This window comes from Hirundo rustica, chromosome 9, assembly GCF_015227805.2.
Source record: "Hirundo rustica isolate bHirRus1 chromosome 9, bHirRus1.pri.v3, whole genome shotgun sequence".
Classification (NCBI taxonomy): domain Eukaryota; kingdom Metazoa; phylum Chordata; class Aves; order Passeriformes; family Hirundinidae; genus Hirundo; species Hirundo rustica.
Window position 1 is genome coordinate 28,509,741 of NC_053458.1, and position 26,911 is coordinate 28,536,651.

At 56.4% G+C, this 26,911-nt stretch overlaps 1 protein-coding gene across 2 annotated transcripts in view; it reads left to right on the forward strand.

Annotated features, from left to right (window-relative positions):
- The first annotated feature begins 3,040 nt into the window (after positions 1 to 3,040).
- The window catches only part of LMX1A (LIM homeobox transcription factor 1 alpha), a 41,517-nt gene continuing 17,646 nt past the window's right edge, over positions 3,041 to 26,911 (forward strand). The window contains exons 1-2 of one of the 2 annotated variants that reach the window (XM_040073134.2): positions 3,041 to 3,187; positions 3,769 to 3,955. In XM_040073134.2, coding sequence (XP_039929068.1) covers positions 3,112 to 3,187; positions 3,769 to 3,955 — 263 coding nt within the window. In that variant the 5' untranslated portion in view covers positions 3,041 to 3,111. Of the gene's footprint in view, positions 3,192 to 3,768; positions 3,956 to 26,911 lie in introns of both variants that reach the window. The other variant, XM_058421760.1, reaches the window with a different exon arrangement.

Genomic DNA, 26,911 nt, shown 5'->3' on the forward strand with positions numbered 1-26,911 from the left:
AGGGCAGGTGCTGTGGCTGTGGCTACCTGGGAGCTGAGCGCTGCTGAGCCCCTTCCAGCAGTGAGCAGTGGGGACAAAACACGACAGCTGGACAGCCCCAGCGGGGAGACAGCTGGGGAAGATGTGCAGCCCCTCTGCCAGTGTTGTGGCCTCGTTAATTCGGTTGGCAGCTTCTGTTTAATGCAGTTCTCCAGCACCACCCACTTTTTGCAACACCTGGCTGCCTGCAGACCCTACAGCTAGAAGGAGAAAGGAGAGAAAGCAAGACCTGCTTTTCCTCTGGTTTAGTTCCCTTTGGCTGCTGATGTCGTGGGCTTCTGCCCCGAGTTCAGCTCTGAGTGAGCTAATAATAATAAAACTGCTGCTCAGGGGCTGTAGTGAAATATTCCCCCTATATTTTGTAGGGCCGCTGCCTGTGTTGAAGGTGCCCTTTGGGAGCGAGGGGGTTTGGAGCGTATTTCTTGCATATTTTACTGGTTCACCTGGTGGAGGCCAGGTGGGCTCCAGTACCTCTGACCTGTGTGGGAGCTGGTGGGTGTGTAAATCATGAGCAGCAACCCCCTGCTGCAGCCCCTCTGGTGCTTACACACTTGCCTCGGCCCCCAAACCTGATCTTCATAGACCAAGCTGGGAATTGTACATGAGAGCTGCAAGGTGAGACCACCTCCAGCCCCTCCTCACACGGAGAAGAGGAGGAGGAAAACCATGGGGTGGCAACATCCAGGAAGGAATGACTTCCCTCCCAGCTGCTCCTGCATCTCTGAGCAGAACAGATCAGGCGGGTGGCCTGAGTCTGCAAGCAAAGTGCCCTGCACGGGGACACAGTTTTTAGCAGTGCTCATGGTTGGTATTCCCACCCCATGGGGCTGCCACTCCCTGGCTGTGTCAGGAAAATCTGCTCTGCACAGCTCCATGGGTGGGACGGACAGCGTGGGGAAGCACAGGAGGGGAGAGCAGCACACAATTCTTGGAGCCCCTGGTCGTGCTGCCGTCCTTGCTGGGCTGCTGCCTTGGCAAGGTGGCTCCAGTGGATCTGCCTGCTCAGACACTTGGCTGGAGCTGCTCGGAGACCTTCAGCAGAGCCAAAGACAAAGGTGTCAGAGCGCGGTGCCTCCCCGCTGCAGCCTTCCTGGGTGTGAGTGGTCAGAGCTGTTTCACACTGGCTCCTGTGACAGCACCAGGGCTTTCATGCCCAGAATCCCGGTGGAGTTATACTGGGATACAGCAGGGTTGTCCCAGAACCGCGTTTCCCTCTCCCATGGGATTTTGGCAGGGCGGTGAGCCGCCTGTGATAACCTGTGGCCTCTCCCCTTCCTACGAATTCCCAGAGGACACGACCTCGGTCCCTGCATCACCCACGTCATCTGGGTGTGGGGGGCACTTGGTGACGGGGATGCCCCACAGAGAGGTTGGGAGCGCGTCTGCCCCTGGTGCCAAGGTCAGCGGTGAACACAGGGGGCGAGGCCCCTAAAAGCCTCCCATCCTCCGCCATCCTCCAGCGGGTCCCTCGCAGCTCCGCGGCCGTTTCCTCGCTCGCCGGCCGGAGACGAGGGACCCAGCCCTCCTCCGTGCCGGGGAAGCCGCGGATCCCCGTCCAGGCTGCTCCGGCAGCGCCAGGTACGCGGCCCCAGCCCCGCTGCGGACCTCTCCGACCCGCGGGGCCGTGAAACTCCCCGAAAAACAGCGAAACCCCCCAAGCAGCAGGGAAGGGACAGCCGGGCAGGACGGGAAAGCGCCGGGGCTACGGGAAGGCTCCAAGTTTCGTCTTCCCCGACCGGGCGGGATCGTTCATCCGCGGGTTTCCCCTCCCCGAAACCAATGCGGTTTGGCGGAGCCGGAGCTCCGCTTCTCCGGGGCCGCCTCCTTCCCGCGGAACCGGCGCCCGGAGCGGACCGAGCCCCGCTCGGCGCCAGGGATCACAGGCGACGAGCCCTCCGGGGCAGCTCTCCGGCTTTGGTGTTGGGGTGGTTTTTTTTGCTGTTGTTGTGGTTTTTTTGTTGTTGTTGTTTTTTGGTTTTTTAAAAAAAATTATTATTATTATTATTATTGTTGTTGTTATTATTATATCTTTTTGGTTTTTCTCCTCCCAGCACTCATTTTCCTTAAACACTCCGGAGCAGCGGGAACGAGGCGCCCGGGGCGATGCGGAGCGCGGGGGAGCGCATCCCCGCCGGGGACCGCCCGGGCCAGGGGAACGACTTGCCCCAAAAACTGCCGGCCTGGGCTTCTCCTGGAAGGGGGACTTGATTTCCAGCCGGTTTCATTACTGGGAGAGACCCTGTGGTGGGGCACCACCCTCTACCTCTTCTTTTTTCTTCTTCTTCTTCTTTTTGGCTTTCTAAGAAAAGAAGGGGAAAAAAAGCCAGGGAACGGAGCGTAGTCGGGGCCGAGCCGTGCACCCCGGAGCCGGGAAGGGCCGCCGGCCCCTCGAGGCGTGGCGGGGCCGCTGCCTGCAGCCAGGCAGGAGAGCGGGGAGGAAATTTATTTCGAGTGGGGTGGAGAGGGGAGGGCAGGGGGTGGGGGTCGGGCAGGGAGGTATCAGCTCCAGGAAATGTGCCTTGGCAGCAGTCGGACGGGCGCTTCCCCGCAGGTTGGTGCGCTCCTCTCCGAAGCCGTCCAGGGAGCCGCGGCTCGCTCCGCACCGCGGGCAGCGGGGAGGCGGCAGGGTGTGAGACAGCCGGGGAGGCAGGAGCCGCCGCAAGACCCCCCAGGAGCCGTGGCCGCAGACGCCTCTTCCGCCGGCTCCTCGCAGGAAGGCACCGCCCGGGCCGCCCCAGGTAAGCGGCCGAGCCCCGCCGACGGCAGCCCCGCATCCTCCGGTCCGCGGCCGCGGGGGCCCCGGGTCCGATCGCCTCCCCACGTCGGGGCCGCGGGGCTGGGGGGCTGCTGAGAACCCGGCCAGGGCAGCGGCTGCGCAGCGGGAACGGGGGGCCCGAGGGGTTCTCCTGTTGGGAGGGAGGAGGGAGCGCGGCGCCGGGGAGCGGGCGGGCGGCCGGGGCGGGGAAGCCCCGGCCCGGGGGCGGCGGGGCCGGAGGCCGGGCTGAGCGCGGTGTGTCCGGGCTGTGTTGGCAGGCGGGCGGCGCGGCCCCTCGCCCGGCCCGGCTCCCCACCATGCTGGACGGGCTGAAGATGGAGGAGAGTTTGCAGAGCGCCCTGGACCCCGCGACCCCCTTCTCCTCCTTGCTGGGTAAGTCGGGGCACCCCGCTCCTGGGGACCCCGTAGGGCGGGGCACGGCCGGGCGGGCCCGAGCGATGGATGGGCACGGGGGGTTCGGGAGGCCCGGGAGAAGCTTTCCTCGGCTCGTTCCTGCCCGGCGCCGCGCCGCTGCCTTCGCCCGGGGTGTGTCCCCGGCGCCCGCCTTCGCTGCTCCCGGTTCCTTGCGCGATTGCATTAAACTGCGTGTCACCCTAACCCCTCCTTGTAGCGAAGGGCTCTCCTTCGTATCGAGCAATAAATATTTCACTTTTTCTTTCTATCTTCGTTTTAATGTCGGTTCAAAGGGTCGCTCCCTCTCTGAGCCGCGGCTCCGCTGCCGCCTTTGCAAGGGGAACGAAATCGGGCGCGATGTGCACCCCCCGGAGCTGCCCTAAGGCACAGGTCCTTCCTGGGTTCCGCAGCAGCTCCCCGCACACCCCCGTCCCCCCGCGACCCACGAGCGTGTGCGGGGGAAGCGAGAACCGCGGGTCCCTCCGCCCGTCCCTCGCCCGGCCCGTCTGCCCGGCCGCCTTTCCCTCCGCCCACCGCAGCCCCCGGCTCCTTCCCCGCAGGCAGAGCCGCGACCCCCAAGTCGGTGTGCGAGGGGTGTCAGCGAGTGATTTTGGACCGGTTCTTGCTGCGCCTGAACGACAGCCTGTGGCACGAGCAGTGCGTCCAGTGCGCGTCCTGCAAGGAGCCCCTGCAGACCACCTGCTTCTACCGCGACAAGAAGCTCTACTGCAAGCTGGACTATGAGAAGTAAGTGTCGCTTGCCCCTCGGGGAGCCCCGCTTCGCTCCGTTCTCACCGCCCACAAAGCCCCAGTGCCCTGCAAAAGCTTGTGGCGGGGGGGGTGGTGTCCCTCTGCAGCTCCCCCTTTCCCCTGCCCTGTGTGTCCCAAGACGTGTCAGCCCTCGCTGTGCTGCACGGCCAGCTGTGCTTCTGCCCCGCGGTCTCTGCGCCCCGCGGTTCTCCCCTCTCTAGAGGCCTTTCGTTGTGCTCAGGTTGTGCCCTGGGAATTGAGGATGTTTTGTTGGGAGCCTGGGAGACCCACGGTAACCCCAGGTCTGCGCAGGGACGGGGCCAAGCATTTTCCCCTGGCTTTATTTTCCTACGGAGCATCTGCAGGAGGAAGGTTATATCCTCCCTGACCCGGTCCTGGACGAGGCTATTATCCTAATAACCTCACAGGCAGGGAAATGCTATTGGTGTCCCCCCTGTTCTCCTGGTTGGTGGGGAAACTGAGGCACTCGGCAGGAATCAGGGAAGGCCCTGCTGAATTCAGAGTGTTGACTGTTACTCAGAGGCTTTTCCTGCATCCGGGTCCGTGATGGTGGAGAAATTGGGGTGTTAAAGCTCCCAGCCCTGACGCTTTCCCCTCTGGTAGTGTGGGGTTGGAGGTGAAGACAATGAGAAAATCGTTTTTCTTTTTTAAAAGAAAAACCATTCCAGTGGGAATGGGGAGAAGGCTGCTGAGTTTTTCCTCCCCTGCGGCTGCTTTCGTTTTATCCTGCTATCCTGCTCCTGCTGTCTTTTCCGGACCCCACTGCCTGGCCGAGTTTCGGAGCCGTTCAATTTTTGTTGCCTCTGGGCTGGTTGTTTCTTGAGGAAGGTGTAGGTGGGGAGCCGGGTCCCTCGCTATGGCGATAGCACGGCTGTCGAAGCCCTGCAATTTAATTCCTTTTTTTTTAATAACAGAAAACAGTGATCGTTGATGCTCTCATCCCTGGTCTTCAGCGAGCTGGTGAGCGTGCCAGGGTCTAGCCCAGCTCCAGGCATTTTTAAAGTTGGGGTTTTGGGGGTTTTCTGGTTTTTTTCGAGGTTTTTTCCCCTCCTTTAAATCCCGTATTGTGGGTCTGAGTTTAATCACTATGGATACAAGGCAAATTGAAAGCAGAATTTGTGCGCGTGACCTTGTTTTCAAATGTTTACGAAAGAGCGGAAGAATTAGCTGCCGTGAGAGTGGAAAGGAGAGAGCTGCGCCACAGGGTGGGTTTTTGTAGGCAAAAAATTTGTTGAGATTGGGTGCGCTGCTTGTTTGTCTTTAGAAATTTGGCTACTGGTTCCCATATGTTTCCAACACGATTTAATTCTCATTTTCTGCTTTATCGGTATTTTTGTTTGGACCATCAAGGGGAAATTGGGGTGACTGTCACCCAGAAATGCCTTTCCAGCTTGCAGCACATGTGGATTTTACTCTTGACTGCAGCTTGCGAGCTCTTGAAGTGCCTCCAACATGAAACCCTCCTCTGATGTCTGTTGGCCGTGAAAGAAATCGGTGCCGCGGTTGGCTTCTTGCTGTGCCCATCTATCTCACTGTTGGGATGGACAAGAAAGATTGCGGGAAAAAGATGTCACAAATTTTTCCTAGGTCCCGGTGATAGCACCATTTTTCCTGGTTATTTCTCGGTTTTGTTTGGGTTGGTGACTTTTGCCCGAGCCGGGAATCCCAGGCTCTGCGACGGGCGGTTTCCCGAGATGTGGTGGTTTTAACCCTGGCTCACCGCTGGCCTCTTCCCCTCCTGCCCCTGCCTGCCTCTTGCCATCATGTCATTGTCCCCTTGCATTTAATATTAATTCTTTTAGCACAGGGCTGCGGGTTTGTGTCCCTTCTCCTTCCACCCGCCCTGCCGGACTCTGCTGTGCCGGTGGTGCGACTCCTTACCTGGTGATGGCGAGGATGCAGAGCAGAGTCCCAGAGAACTGTTCCCTTAGGGCTCTGCCGAGCTTTATATAATACTCTTTATTTGCCAAAAATCCTTCTTTCTTTTCCCAAATGCCCATCCTGCCTTTAGACTGAGCATTTTTCCTGGGCGCAGGAGCACCGTGCCTGCCTTGGCCGCGGTGCCGATAGCAGGGATTTGAGAGCCAGAGACGCGCGGAGGAAGAGCCGCTGCCCCGAGACTGAGCTCTTTATCTCGAGCTGGTTAATTATCACAAGTGACTGACACTCCTTGCGGTGGAAAGCGGCCGATCCTCCCGGTGGCAGCGGCGTAGCCGGGCTCCGGAGGCCTCTCCGTGCGGGAGGGCTGGGGTGTCTGCGTGTGGAATGCTGGGGGTGTCAGGGAAGTGGTCAGCGTCCAACCCGCCGCTGTCACGGCGTCGGTGTTCTGCCGTTGTGTTTGGTTTCGGGGTTTTTTTTTTTGAAATTGAAACAAGGGATTTCTCTTCCAGATGGTGAGCACTGGGGTGTTTTCCCAGGGACGAGTAGGTGCAGAATTTTGCGCCGCGTCTCCGCGCTCCCTGTTTGAGCTCTGTTTGTAACAAGGCCGCAGAGGGTTAATGAGGGAGCGCGAGACGGTGGCTATGCCTTCAGTTATAAATACACCCATGGAAAGTGTTACGGGCGGATTTAAGGGAGTGTCTGACTCGCTGGGCTCTAGAAATCGAGGAATAATTGGTTAAAACACATGTTTTACGTTTCTTTGTCTTTCACAAAAAGGAAGAACTTGGGAGAGGACTTGGAAAGCGAATGGATTAAAGGCCGAGGGTGCCAGGTCAGGTCTCAGGATCTCTTTGGGGTGCCACGGCTCAGGGCCCGTGGGTGGTTCGGACAGTGATGCCGTCTGGGAACTTGGGGAGTTGAGGGTCGCTCTCGGAGCAGTTTCCCCAGCGCTGACAGGGAGGACTCCTGGAGAGGGACGGCTCAAGCCTGTGCCCCTGGGACGGCGTCTATTTGGAGCAGAGGACGTTCGTTACAGAACATCCCGAATCCCGCGGCAGCCCCCGGCGCTTGTCCAAACCTGATAAGTCTCAACTATGACAAGGTTCAGTCTTCTCCCTGGCCGGCTCCCCGGCTGTGGAGTGGCCCTGGGGACACGCTGTGGGGCCCCTGTGGTGGTGGTCAGGGGGATGGGCTTTTATGGTGGCGAATTTAGGGGGGGCAACACCAAACCTGGCCATAAACGGGGAGGAGTGCTGGAAGCGATGGGAAGCGTAGAGCTACTCTGGAGCCTTAAAATCTGCACGAGGACAGGAACGGTTGAATCACCCCTCTTGCCTAGCGGTGTTTGCACGGGCCAAGCAGAGCCAGGGATGCAGGGAGGACCTGGAGGCACAGGAAGATCCCCACTGCAGGTTCTGGGGGCCGGGAGCGCTGACAGCGGTGTGGTCATGACGGGGGGCGCAGCTGGGGAGCGTGGCGACGGCGGGACGGCTTGGCACGTCCCCAGCCACGGCGCAGAGCCCCGGCCCCAGCCCCGGCTGGCAGGAGCAGATGGCCAGCACATCTCGGAGCAGGCCTGGCATGTGGGCGCCGGCAGCGGAGGGGCGGCTGCAGCCCCCGAGCCGCCACCGCCGTGCCGGGCTCCCCGGCCGAGGCAGGCAGTTGTGTGATGCTCGCCCTGTCTTCGCACGGCTTGATGGCTCTGTGCTGCTGCCAGCTTCCGCGCCGTCATTGCAGAGCTCTCCTTGCCTGCCTCCAAAATCCCGTGCTCCCGGAGCCGCGGGCTTGTGCGGGCGCTGCCACCTTCTCCTGCGTGAGTTAAAATGCGAAGTCGCGCCCGGGTGCGAAGGGGAGAAATAAAAATCCTCCCGCCCTCCCGGCGTGCACGCAGAGGAGCGCACGTGCGAAGGAACTCGTCGGCGTTGGGTTTTAAAATCACGCCCGGCGTCTTCGCGTGGGGGATGAGCCTGAATCCTCGGCAGCGTGGTGCTGCCAGGCCACGGATGGACCTGCGGGCTCGGGATAGCCTCCTCTCGCCCGCTGGAGGCTCCTCTGGCAGCTGCTGCTGCAGAGGAGAGAGGTGGCAGAGGTTTGGAGCACGGTGGCTGTTCATCCTGCCTAACGTGTGTAATGAACGTAATTGTGCAATTAGCTGCGAGCCCTGGTGCTGCTTCCCCAGCCCGGAAGGGCTGTGAGGGGAATAATTCCAGATGGATCGAATGGAGGTGGTGCTGGACGCTGTAGCACCAGCTGGAGAGTTCCTGTGGTGTGGTGGGTTTGTCCTGGTGGTTTGCAGTCCCTTGCCTTCTCTCACGTGGAGAAGTGGGACTTTCTGTGCTTTTTGTGGCTGATGGGAGAGACCTGTCCCTCCAGAGAGCCACAGGTCAGCCCAGCTGCAGTCCAGCTGCAGTCCAGCGTGTTCTCTGGAGCCCTGTTTCCCTTCCTGTAGGGCATCCTATGGAGGGGATGATGCTGACTTGGTTTTCTCCAGCTGGCCAGGCACTGGGAGCAGTCAGGCTGGCCTGGATGGGGTATGGATGGCATACGCCAGCTCTGTGGTCTCTCTTTCCCCATCTCTCAGTCTTTCCCTCTAGTGCTTCCCATGCTTCTTGCTTGCTCTCCATCCCCACCTAGCACCTCATCTCCTGTAGCAAACACCTCTCTGTCCTCACCCACAGCTCCTGGAGGAATAGTGCTGACTCCCTATGGGCAGGGAGGAGTGTGGCTGTGGGGCAGCCGAATGCCCATCAGGAACGCCGTGGTTGGTACTGCTGGGCTGGGGCCAGGCACCGCCTCATTTGGGTTTTTGTTATTGAGTCAACTTTCTGTGCTGGCAGGGGGTGGGAAGGCAGGGAGGCAGCGGGATGCTGCGAGAGGGGTGTTATGGAGGCTGCTGTGGGATCCATGCTGGAAATGCCAGTCAACCAAAATAGGCCTTGTCTCCATCTCCACCAAGCACTGTCCTCTCACTTGTGGGGCTCTCCCTTTCCAGACGGAGCAAAGGAGAGATGTGGCATCTTGCCCCTTCTCTGGGCCCTTAATTAGATTTGTCTTACAGTTAGTGTTCCTTAGGAAGGCCTGAAAGCGAGGGTGGTTTGGCAGATTGGGAGCGAGGCAGTTAAATAAACTTGTCACCTTTCCCTCCGTGATGGGGACAGGGGTGGCTTTGGGGTCACCCCATTGGCGGTGGGGTCCTGGAGACTGCAGGTCGGTACCATCAGAGCCACAACCTGAGCATCCTTGGGACTCCTCATGGTTTCTGCCATCTTATTTTGGACATACTGTGATTTATTTTTAACCTTTTTTGCCCCACTCTACGAGCTGGTGCTCCCTGATCAGCCCCCGATGGGACTCTTAAAGCTGTGGGAATTGCTTCGGGTTTTTGCAGTCCTGACAAAGGCACCAAAGAGAAATGGACTGGGGAAGAAAGAGGGGTTTGTTTCGTTTTGATGAGAATTTTGTCTCCACCAGCTGGAGAGACAGCTGGGGTCCTCTCCTGCCCCAGCTCGCCAGCCCTCGCCTCGCCGGTTCTTCACCTGCTCGCAGCCGCCAGGCGCAGGGAGGGATTTGCCGAGCCGGGGATTTCGCACAGCCCACAGTGGGTTTCTTGCTCTGTGCTTCCTCGGGGAGCCTTCCAGCAGGCTCTGAACCTGCTGGTTTGGGCACCGCCGGCTGATTTGGGAGCGGATGGCGGCGCTGGGTGTGAGCTGTGCTCACGGCTGCCCGGCGTGCGGGCAGGATTTGCCGGTGGCCGCGTGTGCTGCCGGGGAGACTGGCTGGCTGTCCCCATCCCCACTGGCACCAGTGGGATGGCCTCAACGTGCCCAAACCCACGGCACTTTCTGATTCTGATGCTGCACGCTCGCCCCGGGCTGTGGCAAGGGAGACCCCAAAGCCCCCTCTGCCTCGGAGCAGCAGAAGAGGGAATTTGGGGTCTAGGGCTGATCTCCTGCTCATGAGGGTGCAGGTCCTGCTTCTGGCTGAGAAGGGGGAAAACCCAGCAGTTTGGATCTGGATTCACAGTTCCCCACTTCTGGTGAACCTCCTGGTGTGCAGCCAAGGGGGTACTCAGCACTTGGTGCTGGAGCATGTCTGAGGAAGAGGAGGCTGCAGCCAAGGTGGAGGGAGGTGGGAATGAGAGTTGTCCTGGGTATTTTTCTTCTCAAGATGTCCTTTGTCTCTTTGTGCTCTCTTGTCTCTGCCTCGTGCCCTCTGCAGATGCAGACACAAAGCAGGGATGGGGCCTGGGCTGGAGGACTGTGTCTTTACCTGCAATCCTATCAAGCGCCTCCTCTGTAGCAGGAGTGAGGAAGATAATTGAAGCAGGGAGAAAATATTTTGATTTTACTAGGGGAAAATATTGGGGCAAACCAGCTTAATTTTTTTGTTTCAGTAATAATGTGTTTTCATGAGAAATTTGAATTTCTGTGTATTTGTTTGAGATCTCAGAAGGGGGAAGGTGAGGGAAGCTAGTGGCGCTCTCTGTCATGGCAAACTCTGTGATAACCCATAGTTTTGTTCCTCAGTACTTTTATCCTGGATGGAATCCTGCTTCCTGGCAAAAAGAATCCAGCTGGTCTGTGGTTATCTTCTCCTAGGGGTGTTGGCCCTCAGGGGCAAAGGATGCACCCGTGTTGTCTTACGTGTCTCTGCGAAACCAGCAGGCATCTCATTGCAGCTCTGTTTGAGGTTTGCTGTTTGTTTTTGTAGGTTTGTTTTTTTTGGTTTTTTTTTTAAGATGGTCAAACCTTGGTTGCCCAGGAGAAGGGTTCTGTAATTCCTGGCTTCCCACTTCAAATATTTACGGACAGCCAGATGCCAGAGCTTTTGCAAAAGGCCTGGGGCAGGCTGAGCTGTGCCGTGCCGGGGCTGTGCAGGGCACAGTGTTGGGCTGATGGCACCCAGTTCCCTCTGTTTGGGGGCGTTTTCTGTCCGGTGGCCCTGTCTTCTTGCTTATCTGGGATTTTTCTGGGGTCTTATTAACAAAAGACCACTTTCTTCAGCTTGTCAGGGATCCTTTAGGTGCTGCACGTTTTGTAGGCTGGCTGGCTGAAAGTGGGAGTTTGGCGCTTTCGGGAGGGTGACGTGTGAGTTTCTGAGTACAGGGGTGAAATCACGTCGTGCTCAGTGCAAATGATTTATTTTCTCCTGCTGCGCTGTACTTGCAGGCACCTACCTGTTTTCAGTAGAATGTTTCGAGTGCCCGTGAATATGATCCTGTTTTTCGGGGTCAGGTCTTCTGCACTAGTGCCTGGTCTGGGTACGACGGACTGTGGCTGCATGCAAGAGAGAGAGAGTTGGCTCTGTCACCCATGAAATGGAACTGGAAATACAAATCTAGCTTAAAAAATGCTTCTTTCATCATCATAAGTGCTTGCAGCATCTTGCTGGGCGAGTTTGAATGCTGGGTATGAATCCTCAGTGTCTCTCCAGATCCGCCTGATTTTTATGTCACGCTCACCTTTGCGTTTTCCACCTTGGCCTACCTTTGACCAAAGGTGAGCCACAGTTTGTGTTGCAGCTCCTCTCAGGCACAAATTGGCATGATTAAGGTACAGGTTGACAGGAGAAGGCACGAATCAGTAGGAGAGCCCCCTCTCCTCTGTATCCCAGCCCAACCCAGCAGGCAGCGATGTCGGAGGGTCCCTGTGGCTCCGTGGCTGCAGGTGAGTTGTTCTCCCTGCACGGGGACATCCTGCTCTTCCCCGGGCCGAATGCCTGGAAGAGCAGAGGATGCTGGAGGACGCTTCCTCGGCCAGTCCTTGTGCTTTGCGAGCCCATCGGGGCTCGGCACTGATCCTCCCCAGCTGTCTCGCTGTCACCGCTGTCCCTACATTGTCTCTGGCCGCTCCCTACCCCTCTCCTTCCCTCGTGGGCTTCATTTCCTAAGGCGGCCCTTGACAGCGGAACAAATCCCTTTTCACGGGACCCGCGCTCCTCGCCCCGCTGTCCCCCGCCCCCGCCGCCACCGTGCAAAATCCCCCTCCCCGTACGTCTGCTCCTCTGGAATGACAACCACCGTCTCAGTGGGGTGGAGAGCCCCTGAAATCCCTCTGGGCAAGGTTCCCTGCCCTGTAAGGGAGCAAAGTGGGGTCTTAGAGGCATGAGAGGGCGATTCCTGGAGAATCCATTGTTTGGATGCAATTGATCTCTTTGGGAGGCGCATCCTCTCCTCTGATGTTGTGCTTCAGAGAGCCTTGGATGGACCTGGAGCCTGTGTGTCCAAGGACTCCTTCCTTCCTGCCTGGGGCCAGTGGGGCTATGCCGTAAGTTGATTTTTCGCTGCATAGCGTTGCCCAAGGTGGCTGAGTAAGAAGAAGAAGGTGGGAATTTTCTCTTTGCTGCTAAAAGCTCAGGGAAGCTTTTGGCTGGAAAAATTTGGAAAGGAGAGAGAAACAGGTTAAGGGACCTGAAGGCAGTTTTCAGCTGCAGCAGATTTTTCTTTGAAAGAGTCAGTGTTGTCATTTCTTGCCTCTAACCCCTGCCATTGTAAAATCACAGGGATGCTTTTGTTGGCAAAATTTCTGCTTGGAATTCGCTGGCCCTGCTAAGCCTTTAATTCTGGAAAACTTTTCAGCTATGAAAAGGGTTATTAACCCCTGCAGTGGTTTATCTAAATGGGAGGAGGGCAATGTCACGTGTTTGCAGTGGCCTCCACAGGGGTGATTGAGACGAATAAATTCACGGGTGCTGCTAGTGGAAGTAGGCGTTTGTTGAGGAACAACCCCAAAACTGCCTGATGATTTCTGTTTTGAGCCTCGATTGAAACTGCCCTCCAACACACTTCTGGGGCACCTTTTCTGGGAATCTTTTCCATTTCCGGTCTTGGAGAGTCAGCAGGAGAGGAGGAAGTGTCAGCTGTGCTCTGTTGTCAGGTGTGTAGGACCCTAGCCCCATGCTGGGTGCTGAGGACGGGATGACAGCCTCCTTTCCCCTTCCAGACCACTTTCTGTAGGTTCCTGTAAGGGCTGAAGGGGAGGAAGAGGCTCACACGGGATTCAGCCAAGCCAGGGTCTGAATTGCCCCGTGGAAATGCTGAACTCCAGGTTTTGGCTGCCGAGAGAGATGTTGCTCACCTGAACCGTGTCCTTGAACCCAGCCATCCTCTTGGCTTGGGTGTTTGTGGACTCTGGAGCGCTGGGATGGCTCAGGCTTCTGTGTCTGGAGTCTCACCTGTGCCAGAGGGGTGACCAGCTGGGTTGGTGATGGGGGAACTGAAATCCTGAATTATTTATATCCCGGCATCTCCTCTGCCCAGCAGCTCACAGGAGTGGTATCGAACAGATCCTTTTAAACGGCGCTTTGGATGTGGGAGCTGGGCTAGGAAGTCATTAAGTGTCGGAAAGTTCTTGATGCCTGCTCAGGTGGATGCTGCTCCTTCCCTCTGCACCCGTAATTACGAGAGGCTGAGAGAGCAACCTCAGTGGACTGGCGTAAAAGTTTAATGAAGCTTAAAGTCTTGTGGGTCTGAGCTTGTTTCAGCTCTGGATCTGGGAAGGAGGGTTAACCAGAAAGGAGGGAGAGGCTTCCTGCATGCATTACCTCAAGGACATTAAACCCCACATTGATGGGAGGAGCGGTTATGGAGATGGATTAGGAGAAAGTAATGAAAGAAGGCATCAGAGATGGGTGAAAGTGGGTGAAGGGCCCTGTGTGGTGAATGTAGCTCAGGGTGAGGTGTTTATCCTTGGCAGAGGGAAAGCTGCCCATGACAGCTCACCCAGCTCCTGTGGGAGACGCTCTGGGCTGGGGAGGGTTGTTGGGACACCGGTGTGTGGGACACAACAAGTTCCTCGGCGTTGTTTTGTTTCTGCGTGGCCAGCCAGGTTCGGAGGCACTGATGCCACCCGTCCTTACCCCGGCAGGAGGACGTGGAGTGATGAATCTGGCTGTTAAACCAGAGGCCCAAATCCCAGCTCTGCTGGGATGGCCCATCCCCATCCTCCAGAGGAAGTGCAGTTTCCCTGCCAATAATGTCTTTATGCTATTTCCAACCACATAACAAAACATCCCAGGAACTCCCTGAATCCTTGGCTTTTAAAGTAAGTATACCCCCACCTTGAACTGATTTATTTTTGCCTGTTTTGGCACTTCTGTCTCCAAGCATCAGCCGTGATCCTTCCCTCCCGGGCCTGATGCCTGCAGAGCACCATTCTCAGGCAGAGCAGCCTCATTTTGGGGTGATGCTTTGCAGGTCTCCTTCGTCAGCCAAGGATGTGTATCAGGCACATTGTGGGTGAAAGGTGCTGGTGAAACGACACCCAGATCTACGCCTTCCCCTTCAGTTCCCTTGTGCCAGAAAAGTGCAGCGAAAGTCAACCAACGATGCATCCTGCCGAAGCTGCATTTTTTTTTTTTTTTCCGTGAGGATTAGTGGTTCAAGAGCGAGGATTTTCAAACTGACAAGCCCTTGGCAGAGAAATAATTACAGGCTTTTTTATCCTTTGTATTTCCTAAGTAGTTCTAAATAACTTTTTCCCTTGAGGCATTTTTTTAAGTCTAAAATATGGGGGGAAAAAATGTGAATTTCCTTAGTGTCCTTGAAAATATGCAAGATGTTTGTGGAGAGCATTTAAGTTTCAGCTATAAGGTTTTCTGCGTCCGTTTTTCGCTTCAACCACGTCCAATCAACCAAAGTTTCTTGGCTGGTGATGCTTCAGAAATGGATCTTAGGAATTGGAGATGGAGGGAGATAGATGTGATCACTCCTTGGCCATCTCAGGAATGCAAGTTTAGCCTCTCCAGTATATTCCCCAGGGTTTTTTACCCCACTCCTTGCTGTAAGAGAAGATTTCTGGGGCTAGTGGAGCGAGTTTTCCTTGTCAATGTCTATTATTTGATTCCTCCAAGGTGCTGTGTGTCCCTCTGGGAAGCCATGGCCATCCCCCTTTCCTCAGCATCCTGCAGCATGTCCAGGGGCCCAGCCCTGTCCTCTGCTGGCTCCTCGCCTTGCCCACACCTCCATCCTCAATGCTTTGCCCAGTCTTTTTAATTTAGAAGAACAGCGTGGTGTGAAAAAAACCTCCTGGGGGCAGCTCCAAGACACACATGAGCTTGTGCCTTTCATCCCTGGAAAAATTCACGTCCTGTGTGTTTCCATGGAAGCCCTTAGCACGGAACCCTAATTTTCTGAGCTCCTCTGTGCTGCACCGTGTTTTACTGTGCCTGGAGCTCTTTTTACCCCTGTTCTTTTGCCCCTCTCGGAAGAGCCCTCTGGAGGGTGCTGTCCCAAATCTCAGCTGTTCTGTGCCTGAGCAGCTGTCCGTTCATCCCTGACACTAAGCACTGCTGCTGATGCCAGGGGGGCCTGGGAGGACCCTCTGGGGGCTGCAATGTCACGGAGCTGTGCTGGGGCTGCGTTATTGCCTCTGCCGTCAGGGCAGTGCCGGGTGCTCCCCTGGGATTGCTGCTGCAATATTCCTGCCGTGGGCAGGCTGCTGTTAATAACAGCATTGCTCTACCTTGGCTTTATTAAGTGAGGGAAGCTCCTTTCCTTACACCCCAGGCACGTCGGAGTCTGGCCTTTAGGGTGAGAGGGAAGGAGGTGGGAGAGGAGAGGGGGGAGCGTTTGAAGTAATTAGAGATGCTTGGTGCAGAGGGGGGAATTGCCAAGGTGGGTGATACCTTGATGAGAACCCTCTGCAAACCCCCACCGTGGGCTCTGCCTGACTCACCCCACTCCTCCCAGCCCTCCAACTCCCTCGGGGCTGTGGTGGTGACAGAGTGGGGTGGTGAATGCCTTGCTTTCCCTCTTCCACCTTCTGCTGAAGACCCTTTTTAGGGTACTTAAATTCTGGTTGAGCTAGTGAGGAGGTCACAAGGTAGCTCCAGGGCTCACGGAGTCCCTTGTGCCCTGCAGATGTGGCAGGTGACTCTGCAGGGGGATACATGGTGCCAGGAGGGGACCTGCCTGTCCTGTCTCTCTGCTGCCTCAGCCATCATTTCTCAGGGGAAGGGGTTTTGGGGTTTTTTTTGGGGTTTTTTTTTCTTTAGCTTCCCCTGTCCAGATGCTGCGAATCCCACTATAACTTTTGACTGGAGCAGGGATTACACGCTCGGGTTTCAGCCCTTGTCTGCAAGTGGTGTAAACTTTCTGCCGGAGCTCAAGTGACATTTTGTGGGAGATAGGAGAGTATTAAGTGTTGGTCCTTGCAGATAAAAATAGCCACTGGCCCGACGACATTTTCTGTCATCTTGTCACTGCTCCGTCGCCTCCAGGCTGGTGCTCCCAACCTGGGCTTGGCTCATCATCGCGTGCTGGGGCACCCAAAGCCCCACCCGGCTTGGTCCCACCCTGAGCATCCTCACCTGGCTGCCCAACAACAGCTGGCCAGCGCAGGGTGGGCACTGGGTGCAGGCCAGACTCGGACAGGAGCGGCAGGTCCTGGTTTAGTGCTCCCAGGGGCTGGAAGGAAACACCAAAGCCTCTCTCCAAATTCCCTCTCTCTCCAAATTCCCTCTTCCCCGGGAATGGAGAGTCCAAAGGGCTCGTTACTGCAAAGCTCAGCGCTAGAGTGGGAGCTCTCCTGCTTCAGGAATCCTCATGTGCGCACACGTGGCCTCCTGTCTGTTTTTCCCGTTGCTGTGTTTCCGAGCTGATGTTTTTATCCTGAGGTTACAGCCGCGGTTGGCTCGGGGCCCTCCGGCAGCATCGGCAGAGCTGACTCTCGCCGCTCCAGAAATGCGGGGCTGGGGCCGGGAGAAAGGAGAGGGAAGGAGAGGAGGACGAGGAGGAGGAGGAGGAGAAGGGAGAGGCAGGGTCTGGCTTGCTGCTGAGCTGTGACCAGATCTGCTGCTGGGAGAGGCTCCCTCACCCTGCCTGGCCCGCACCTTCCCCAGCTCTGCTCTGGTGCAGCATCCACCCGCTCCATCTCCAGAAGCAGCTGGCGTGGCTCTGGGAGAGCTCATGTGTGGCCGGGAGGATGGCAGCAGGGACAAGTTCTCCTCCTGGTGAGCCTCTCTTCCTCATGGCTGGGCCAGGAAGTCCCCTGGTATTGGACTCTGTGGACTGGGCATCCTTGGAGGATGCCTTTGTTCTGTCTGCTTGTTCTTCTGAGTGATCACTTCATGGGGAGAGCTGCACAGTCGGGCTGGCTTCAGCGCAAACTTCTAATTGCAGCCCTTAAATACCTTTCTCAGAAAAGTGAAGGCATTTGGGAGCAGCATCTTTCCCACATTCCCTTTGCTCTCTGGTTCAAGGCCCACCTGCTCCTGGGGGTTTTGTCATCTTGCCTGGTGTCCTCCATCAGCTGAAGCACCTCTCCCTCCAGAAGTCAGGAGCAAGGTGCTCCTCGTGTGTCTGGAGCCAAACCAATGCGGTGGCACTCGGCCACTTACGGGAGTGGGCGATTACTGAGGCCCTGCCAGGAATTCTTTCAGTGGGATCGGGAACGCTCTGGGGTGTTAAATTTGTCCTGCAGTGTGTAAGCTCCAAGCAGAGCCCGCCGTGTTTTGTAACGGGTCATACGATGCCGGCGGTGGCAGCCGCCTGCCCTGCGCTTCAAGGTCAGTGCTGAGCCGGGGGCCACAGGGGCAGCTCCTGGCTGCAGCCCTTCCTGCCTTCTGCGCCTCTCCTGGGCTCTGCTCCCTCCTGGGGCAAAGCCTCTGTCCCCTCAGGAGCTCAGGCTTGGAGCTGGAGGTTGTTTACCCATGTCTGGTGAGGCTTCTGCAGCCCTTCCTGCCTTCTGCGCCTCTCACCAGGCTCGGCTGTCTTCTGGGACAAAGCCTCCAGCACCTTGGGAGCTCAGGCTGTTTTCTCCCGTTTGGAGAGGCTGCAGCCCATGTCTCAGGATGTCTCCTTGCAGGATGTGCTCCTGGGATGCAAACCCTGCCCGCATCTCGTGTGCCCCCAACACGCTGTCCCCACACCTGCAAACCACTGCCCTCAGCCAGGACGTGGGCAGGTGCAGCTCCGTTCCCTGAGAGTTTCACAGCATCATGCCAAGGACAGGACCTTCCAGGATACTTGTGGACAATATTCCCTCATTCTCCTTGCCTTAAAACATGTCCTAGTAAGGAATTTATCTTGCATTCCTGAAGCTGAAGCTGAGGGAACTGCTGAGAAGAGAAGGGTCTGGCAGAGGTGAGGAGTGCAGGGTCTGCGTCATGATGAATAATCAGTGATGCTGCTGCCTGCTCTGTCCCATGGCTTTGAAGCCCCCACAGGAAAGCACTTCCATCCCAGTGGGAAGAGCCTCCCATGGTCTTTATCAATAAATAAATGTTTTAGGCCCATCATTATATCAAGGAATTAGGAAGGGGCTGTTTGGACAGGCCGTTAAATAAGAATTAAAGGTTTCAAATATTAATGGGCAATTGGCCCTCACCAGTTCTCTAGTTACACAAACATTTCATTTATAATTTGGACCCAAGCTGGGATGTGCTGAGAGATGCTCAGGCTGCAGCCTGCACACCGGGGTTAACGTGGTGCTCTCTCCTGCCAGAAAATAATAAAAGCCAGGGACTGTCTAGGGATTGTGCATGAAGGATTAGGAAGAGGATATGCACGGGCCTGTCTGCAGCTGGTTGAAGTCTAATGCAGAGGGGTGAGCCTGGAAATCATTGTTTTCTGATGGCTGTGAGGGGGCCAGCATGGAAAGGGGTGTCTCCTAAAACCTGGGGATCTCCACAGCCGGCTGATGTTTTCAGTGGGAGGCAGCGAGTGGATCCTCTCTCCCTGAGAGGTATCTGTGCTGGCCAGGAGGGAGGAAGCTCTGTGGTGTGGATGCCTCTGCCTCTGCTTTCCGGGTGTTGCACTTGTTCAGCGTGAGTGGAGGACGCTGAGCTCAAGGGTTGGGGTTTTTTGGTGTTGGTGGAACGTGCTCGACTCTGGGGAGCAGAGTTGGGGGGTTTTCTGTGTGTGAGTGGAGCTTTCTGGGATCTGGAGAGCAGAGTTTTTGGTGTAAGTGGAAAATTCTGGGCTCCAGGGACTGGGTTTTCCATGTGATCAGAGAATGCCGGGCTCTGGGGAGCAGGATTTTATGGTGTGCATAGACTTTGTTGGACTCCAGGGACTGGGTTTTGGTGTGAGCAGAGGATGCTGAGCTCCGGGGACCAAAGTTTTCCACCTTTCTATCAGATCCACGGATCCTGCTGGGATCCTGGCTTCATCCACAGCATTATCTGTGACCTTTTGGCTTTTGAAGCTGCAAGTCCCAAAGTCAGGGAGTTCAGTGAAGTCCTTGCCCAGAGAGGAGAAAGCCAGAAGATGCTCGGGTCCTGTGTTTGCTTGAGTTTGTTGCTGGCAGTGCTGCTCCCTGCAGTGGGGAGGGAGCTGGCTCAGGAAGCTGGCGTCACAGCTCTGCAGGTTAGAGGGAGCATGGAGATTTCCCAGCATCAGGTATCCACCGTTAGGGATTTACCTTTGCAACCACCACGCTCCTGGAACGTGCCCGCTGAGATGGAGGCATCGGAATTCCCCGGGGCAAGTCAGGCCTTTATGGCCCTCGCCCAAGACAAGCACTGGTTGCTTTTGTGGCAACTATTAATTGCTTCCTGAATTTAAAAGGCATAAGCAAACTCTCTTGCTGGGGAACGAGTTACCTGGCGCGTAAATGCTTTGCCATTAATGCCTGGCTGACCCTGACGATGATGCAAGGGCCTGAAGAGCTCTCAAAGAATTTACCAGAAACCATTTCAAGGGAGGTTGTGTGTTGTAAATCCTGAAGTAATGGGATGGAGGGAATTAGGTTAGATCATAGTTTGCAGAAACCGGGCACGATTCCCCATCCAGGGCCTTGAGTTCATCAGAGCGGCGTGGTGAGGGGAGGCCCCCACGTGTCCTTAGCCACTGACGAGTGAGTTTACAACCTGGAAAATGAGATTATCGGAGGGTTTGTCTCACATGTGACACTGGGGAGAAAAATGGGGTCCTGTTACGTCCCAAGGTGCGTTGTAAAGCCGCAGGGGTTCCTGGAGGAGCAGCCCGGGACGGGGCTATTGGTGCTGGGTCGAGGATGCCTGAGGCTGTCAGTACCCGTTGCAGCAGCACTGGGGCACCTTGCAGCCTTTTGTGGGAGCGTCTTGGTGGTCCTGTGCCTCTGCTGAGCTCATCCCAGCTCAGGGAGATGCTTCTCAGAGGTATTTTAACTGTTAGAGCGAGGGAGGCCGTGCCTGTCTCTGGTGTATGATCCGTCTCCCCTCTCCTGCCTTGAGCTGTCCTGAGGATGTTTCTGGGGGGGCCAGCCCCTCCTTGCCAGCTCCCCAGCTCGGGGACGGGGCTGCTGAGCTATTTCACAGGGAGATGCTGGCACGTGGGGCTGTTTGCTGCCTGACCCTTCCAGCGACGCCGTTCATTTGCTTGCCACCTCCTCTGCTTTGCTCTTCCTCAGCTTCCCTCACATTGGAGGGTTGGGGCTGGGCCAGCTTGAGGGATGGTTTGGTTGTTGGTTTGGGTTTTTTTTTAGCTCTGCAAACAGTGTTAAACCGCTCTCATTTGAAAGGGCAGGTGTGGGAAAGGAGCTGTTTCGCCTGCAGCAAAAAGAAAAAAAAAAAAAAAAAAAAGTATTTCCCAAATCCAATATCTATGCAATGAGGGTGCCATGGTGGGAATTACACTTCTTCCGTGGGGCAGCGCTTGCAGGGAAAGCAGTCAGAGGCCAGGCTGCCTCGAGCCCTAATAATAGTCTTGCTGGCTGCCTTGGGCAAGGCACTGGGGCTTGAAAGAGCAAATCTAGAGGCTGATATTCGTCTGCCTGTCGATGTTGCTGCAGCAGATCCCATCCCACTTGTCCGTCTGTTGTGGAATTGCCTGGCACACGCACGGGCTGGGGATGTTTTCAGGATGCCAGCGCTTGACACTGGGGAAGGTGTAAGTCTAAATTGGTTTTGGGGTGTGTGTTTTTGCATTTCACTCTCTCCAGCAGAAGGACACAGTTCAAAGGGATTCTGGCCTTCCTGGAATAGGAAATGGCGGGATCCACCCCGGAGCTTTTTCTCCTCTTACCCAGAACGGTCCCACCCCAGCTGGGAAGCCCTGTGTTCAGCTGGGTGTGGAAATGGGGATGGAAAAGTCAATGTGAGGACCGTGCTTCGCTTCTACAGCTGGTCTTTCTTCTGGAGCACGTGTGAGGTTGTGTTTGATCTGGGTCTGAGCTTGGGGTTTGTCTTTATTCTCCATTTAAAAGGGGAAAATAAATTCAGGAGGTCCCAGCAAGATGGGTTTGGAGCAGGGTGGCTCTCCCTGCGCTGAGCGGGCGTTGGCGTCCAATTTTCTGTCTCACTTTGTTAAATGGACCTGTGAACCAAGACTCAAGCCAAGATTGCAGAGGCGAGCGCCCCGTGGCCGGATTGCAGGGTCTTGCTTAACCCAGCTCTGCTGGGCTTCTCCCCACAGTTTTCCTGCGAGGTCCCAGCTTCACCTTTTCACCAGTGAGAAGCTCCCCGGGATGGCACGGCTCCCCTGGGGGGACGGGGTTTTCTTTTGGAGGCAGGTTTTAATCAGCCTCATAGACGCTTTCTGTGAGACGTGGTGAGGGGTGGGAATTACCTGGTGGTGGTCACAAGGCTGTTTTGGAAGCAGTCCCTCCCTTTCTGCCTCTCAGGAGGTGGTTTGGAGGGGTCACTCTTGGCGTTCGCCACCCCAGGAGGCGTCAGCCCACGAGGTGTCCAGCAGGTGACATCTTTAGGCTTCAGTGGAAGCCAGTCTGTGGAAATAAGCAGGGAGAATCTGTCAGCAGTTGGTTCCCTACCCGAGGGCTCTGTGTGGCTTTGCTTTGGGCTCTGTCCGTGCTCAGATGGTTTTCCTCCTGGCACATTCCTTCCCCGCAGGCTTTCACAGGGGCTGAGGCTTTGGCTTTCTGCCTGCACTTACACGGCCTTGTGGCCTGAGGTGGTGATGTCACCGCTGTGTTTCAGCTTTGTGTGAGTCCTTTCCCACCTCTGCATCCCACAGAGGGCTTCCGGGGACAGTGGAGTCACCTGAGGAGGGGAGATGCTGTAGAAATGAAGGCGCTGGTGTGCCACGTCCATCACTGTGTCCATCCCCCCAGTGAGTCACATCCCTGCTTGGCCCTGGGGATCACCATTCCTAGAGGCAGAGAGTGCCAGGTGTGGATTTTTTCTGGGAATGGGGACAGACAAATACGACATCCATGTTTGCAAGAGGTGTGGAGGTGCTTGGCATGCCGCTTGTGGAGGGGCTGGGGTGAGTTCTGGGGGCTTGGGGTCCCCTTTGCACTGATGCTGCTGGGAGAGGCTGTCTTTATCTGGTGTTTTCCACTCCTTGGCTCAGCAGCGGAAGGTGAAGGGTTCCCCTGGCTGCCCTGGCTGTCAGCAGGGCTGTGCAGGCAGGACATGGAAGGGAAGGAGAAGAGGATAACGCCCCAGCCGCAGGCCCTGGCCATTTCTGGACGAGTAGGTCATCTGGGTGTGGGAGGGGAGCTGGTGTCCAAGCCAGCCCAGAGAGGCTGGGATTGGGTGTATGTGTGATTTGGGGGAAAGTGAGAAGGGATTTCTTAGGGCGAGAGGAATGCAAGTTTCCTCCTTCACATATGTCTCCTGTTCTTCCAGTTTGCAGCAAAAGTCATCAAATTGCCCAAGACCTGGCAGCAGGGACAGCCTGAGAACAGCCCACAAATCATGGAAAAGCTTCTCCCCTCCTCCCTGCCTGCCTCCAAGTACTCCAGCATCAGGAACCGCTTCAGTTCCCCTTTGGGCAATAAAACTCTTGCCCCTTCCCAGTGCGGGGCAGCTGCACAGCTCAGAGCTCTTGTGTGCTGAAGCACTGGTCCTGGTGGGTTACAGTTTGGGCTTTCCTTTGAGCTGGTTGTACTTTCAAACCCTCCAAGTGCTCCAGGGAAGGGCTGGAGTGCTCAGACATCCGGGGTGACAGCAGCTGTTTGGAGGAGACACCGTGACACGAATGGTGTGACCTTCCTTGCGGCCGGGTGGCGGGGACAAGTGACAGTGACTCGGGTCCTGCCTGGATTATCAGGCACTGGGAGAGGAGGCAGGGACTCCCAAGGATGCCCAGCTGGGGAGTTTGGTGGTGTGGGGCTCCAGCTGGGAGGCAAAGGAGCAGTTGTGTTTCAGGATGAAGGGGGTTTAATGGGGCCAGCCCTTTCCTGCAGTCCTGCTGGCTGCTGCTTTTTGTTTGGCACAGGGAGCTGTTGGTGCAGCAGAGCTGCAAAGATCAGAGCCTGTCTGAGCTCTCCCCTTGACCCTCTGCATCTTGGCTGATGGGCAAAGTCCCTTCTGCCATGGGAATGGAGAGGTCGGGATTGCTGCTGGAAGGGAGCTTCATGCAGGTTTCTTTATGTCTCCTGGGACACCCAGAGTGGTGTGAGAGAGGCTGCCACCCCACCATCCTCCCCACTGTGAGTGCTTGCATCCTGCCTGGTTTTGCATGCACGTGGTTTATGCCAGGAGGTGCAGGTCCGTGAGGATCCCTGTAAGAAAGGCACTCCGGTCACCTCATTTTGGACGTTTGAGTAATTACAGGATTTTCTTACAGAAAACAGTTCTATCCAGTTCACTGTTAAGTCTGGCAGTGATGCCAGGACTGGAATCACCAGGGTGTCCCACCCTCAGGGTCCACCCTGCATCCCATGTCCCATCAGACAGTTATGGGGCAGTTTTCCCTGGGGGATCCAGGGGCTTTTGTGGTGGGGGAGACAAGGGGGGGCTTCAGCCTGACAGAGAACAGGGGCACTTCATGCTGGTCAAGAGAGGCCGTGCACTGAGAGCTGGAGGCTCTGTGAGGCTCTGCACAGGAGGAGAGGAATTGCTTCCGTGTCCAGCTGGGCTGTGGGGGTCTCCTTTTGTCTCCATTAGCTCTGCACATGGACTGCTGTCCCCCTGCCTTGCCCACCCGGGGGAAGGTGACAGCTCTGCCACCTCTCACCTTCCCACGTGTGGCCAATCCACCTGGCAGCCAGGAGGGGGGACGTTTGTGCAATGGTGCTTGCAATGTGTGTGAGGGGAAACAGCTCCAGGCGAAGTCAAGTTTCACTTAGTGGTTCTACTCAGGGTATTATTTTTTTCCTACAAGAAAAGCCCACCCCGGCAGGATGCTCTGCCACCGTGAGGTGCCGGTCCTTCTCCCGCTGCCTGGTGAAGCCCTGCAGGCTGCCCTGCTCCAGCCCCAGGACCTGGCTCACAGGGAAGCAGGGGGCTGCCTTCCCTTGTGCTCCCACACCGAGCCTCTTTCTGCTTCCCTGCTCCCACCTTCCTCCTCCTCCTCCTCCTCCTCCTCCCACAGCATCTGCTCCGGATGTTTTTTCCCTGAACTGCAGAAGCTGCATTTTTCCAAGCTGAATTTCCTTTGGGTTTTTTTTTGTTGGTTTTTTTTTTTTAATCTCTCCAGGGTCCCCTTCAGATTGCTTTGCTCCCTTCCCTCCTCTCTGGTTTATTATCTTCTACGAATGTTATTAACATGCTAATTAACATCCCTAATTGCAATTGCCAATGAAGATGTCAGAGAGGGCTGATGCTAACCCTGATCCTTCACAGCACTAACCCTGATGTTTCACTGTTTTTCCCTGAATCCTGTGGGTTGCTCTGTACCTCTCCCATCATCTTGGTTGCATTACCTGGTTTGGTTTCCCAGAGAAATGCTCACGTGTGAGGGTGAGATTGCTCCCCTAGGAAAGACTTGCTGAGACCCAGCACAGGGTGCTTTATAAACCCCCCAGGGCCAGGCTGGTGATGGGTGCAGCTCCAGGAGACACTTCCTAGCTGGTCCCAAGGCTTTGTCTCAAAGGCAGGGCCATGGCTGGCCCTCCCTTGGGAGGCAGAAGGGAAGGGATTTTGGAAAGTCGAAGGGTGGCATTTGCCATCCCGCCTATACACTCAACCCTCTGGCTGCTCGGGCGCTGTGCAAAGGTCTTCCATGCCTATAAATAGGCAGAGAGGTAGGCAAAGAGATGGGGAGCTGGGATGAGGACAGGCGGGGAGCCAGCCCGGGCCGGCATCTGGAGCTCTCATCGCCTTCGTGCGCGCAAGGGGCGCAGTTTGTTCCGGCCACGCTGTTCTCGGCAGGCGAGGTTTGCCCCCGCAGAGCCTATTTTTGAACACAAAACCCCCTGATTACCTCTTGGAGGTGCTGCAGAGAGCTGGGGCTGCCTTGTGGCGGCGAGGTGTCCTGGCTCTGCTGCGGGACACAGAGCCACGTGCTCCGAATAGCTCCGTGCAGACGTGGCCTGTGGAGATGAAATGTGGCTCTTGACCGATTGCGAATAAATCAGGGTCAGGAGCTTGAATGCTGGCCAAGAAACCCAAAGGGATAAAATATAGCCTCTCTACAGACTGTTAGCAAACAGCACGTGGGCTGAGATCTGCTAGATAAATTTATGCGCTGTGAATTGTTCACCCAGCTGTAGTGGAGGGATGGATGGACCCACGGAGAACTGATAACCATATGTGGTGGACATGCCTTTGGTGCTGACCTTTAGAGGGTTCAGCAAGGCTGGGAGGTGGCACGGTGACGTCTTCTCAGCGATGCCACCGGGAGGGAGTGGGGCACATGTGTTGCTTGACGCGAGGGAGGGGGATTCAGGCTGCCTCTGCTCTGCGCGTCCGGGAGACGGGCTGGCAGAACAAATTGCTGCTCCTGACCTTGCTTTTCCCATCATGTCATTTGACGTGGATCGAGGGGGAATACCGAGCTTTTTTGCTTTTGCTGCGTTGTTTCCAAGCTCGTGGGGCTTGCCAGCCTAAGGGCTCCCATTCCTGGTGCAGCCCAGGGAGATCAGTTTAAAACGGGAAGTGGGATTCTCTCCCAGTTCCAAGCACCCCTGTCACCCATTTCAGGTGAAATGCTGGGAGCTGGCAGCACTGGGGGCTGCTTCCTCTCTCTCAGCCCAAGTTCCTTGTAGCCAAGGAACATCAGCTTCATGTTGGGATGGAACAGCCTGGTGGCAGAACCAGCTCCAGGCGGGCTGACTCAATGAGACTTTGGGCTCAATTCAGCTGCTTTAAACCGGAGAGATGGGCCTGGCCCCAAAACATGGAGCCAAACAGTCTCATAGCTGTCCAAGCTGCAGAGGAGCATGAGTGGTTTTGTGGCTGGTCCCTCCTTTCTCTAACCAGGCATCTGCTTCCCGCCCTCCACCCGGGACGCTGTGGAGGATGTGTGCATGCTGTCATCAGATGGGACTGGCTCATGTTTGTGTGTCAGCATCTCAGACATCCTGTGTCCTGGCCTTAGCCCAGCTTGCTGGGGGCACCTGACCCCCCTGGGCACCAGGCCCTGCACCCTGTTCTGGCTAAGGGGGGGGCACTGCTCTGTGTTCTTGTCTCATTTTACCTGAACCTGAACTCACCCAGCTGTGATTCAGAGAAATGTGGAGAAAAAAGCATCCCCGTTTTGGGGGGGCAAAGTGTTTCTCCCCGATGCTGGGCCAGTCCTGCACTCCAGGGCTGGCTGGGCGATCTGTCTTCTCTGGGCTGCAGGGGAAGTGGAGGGGGATGTGAACTTTCCCTGATTTCTGGGATTTGCAGCATTGTTTTGGGAGAGGGGCCTGGGAAAAGAGGCTTTCTCTAGGCTGCGCATTCCCGGCAGCCTGGGAAATCCTCACTGGGATGGACCGGTGGCTGGCTGTGCCCAGCATCTCTCCAGCACTGCTGCAGCAGGGTGATGCCCTCTCCTGCAGTCAGGCTGGCTGATCCATGTCCCACCTCCGTGGCTCATCCATCAGCTCCCCCTTGCCGCACCGCCTGCACCCCCTGCGCCTTTGCCCTGGGCTGTGACTTTTGACACAGGCAGGACACATTTAACAGTGTGCTCCAAACGCTTTGCAAGTGGCCACCGCTGGGTTGTGAGCCGTGGGGCCGTGTCACAGCTCCTGCTGGAGTGACACCATGGCCATCCCAGCCGGAGCTGGGGACCCTGTCCCAGTGGGATGAGTCACCAGAGGCTGGTGGCTCTGGTGTGAGGGTGGAGGATCCCCGCCGTGCCTCGCACCGCCGTGCGGTTCAGTCATCTCATCTGTCCTCTTTACGTTTGTTCAGGCTTCATCAGAGCAAAACCCAGCAAGTCATTAACGCTGTTTTATCCACCAAGGTGTCTTTCCTTTCTCCCTGTGGCAGCTGTAGATTTTTACAAAAACTTTG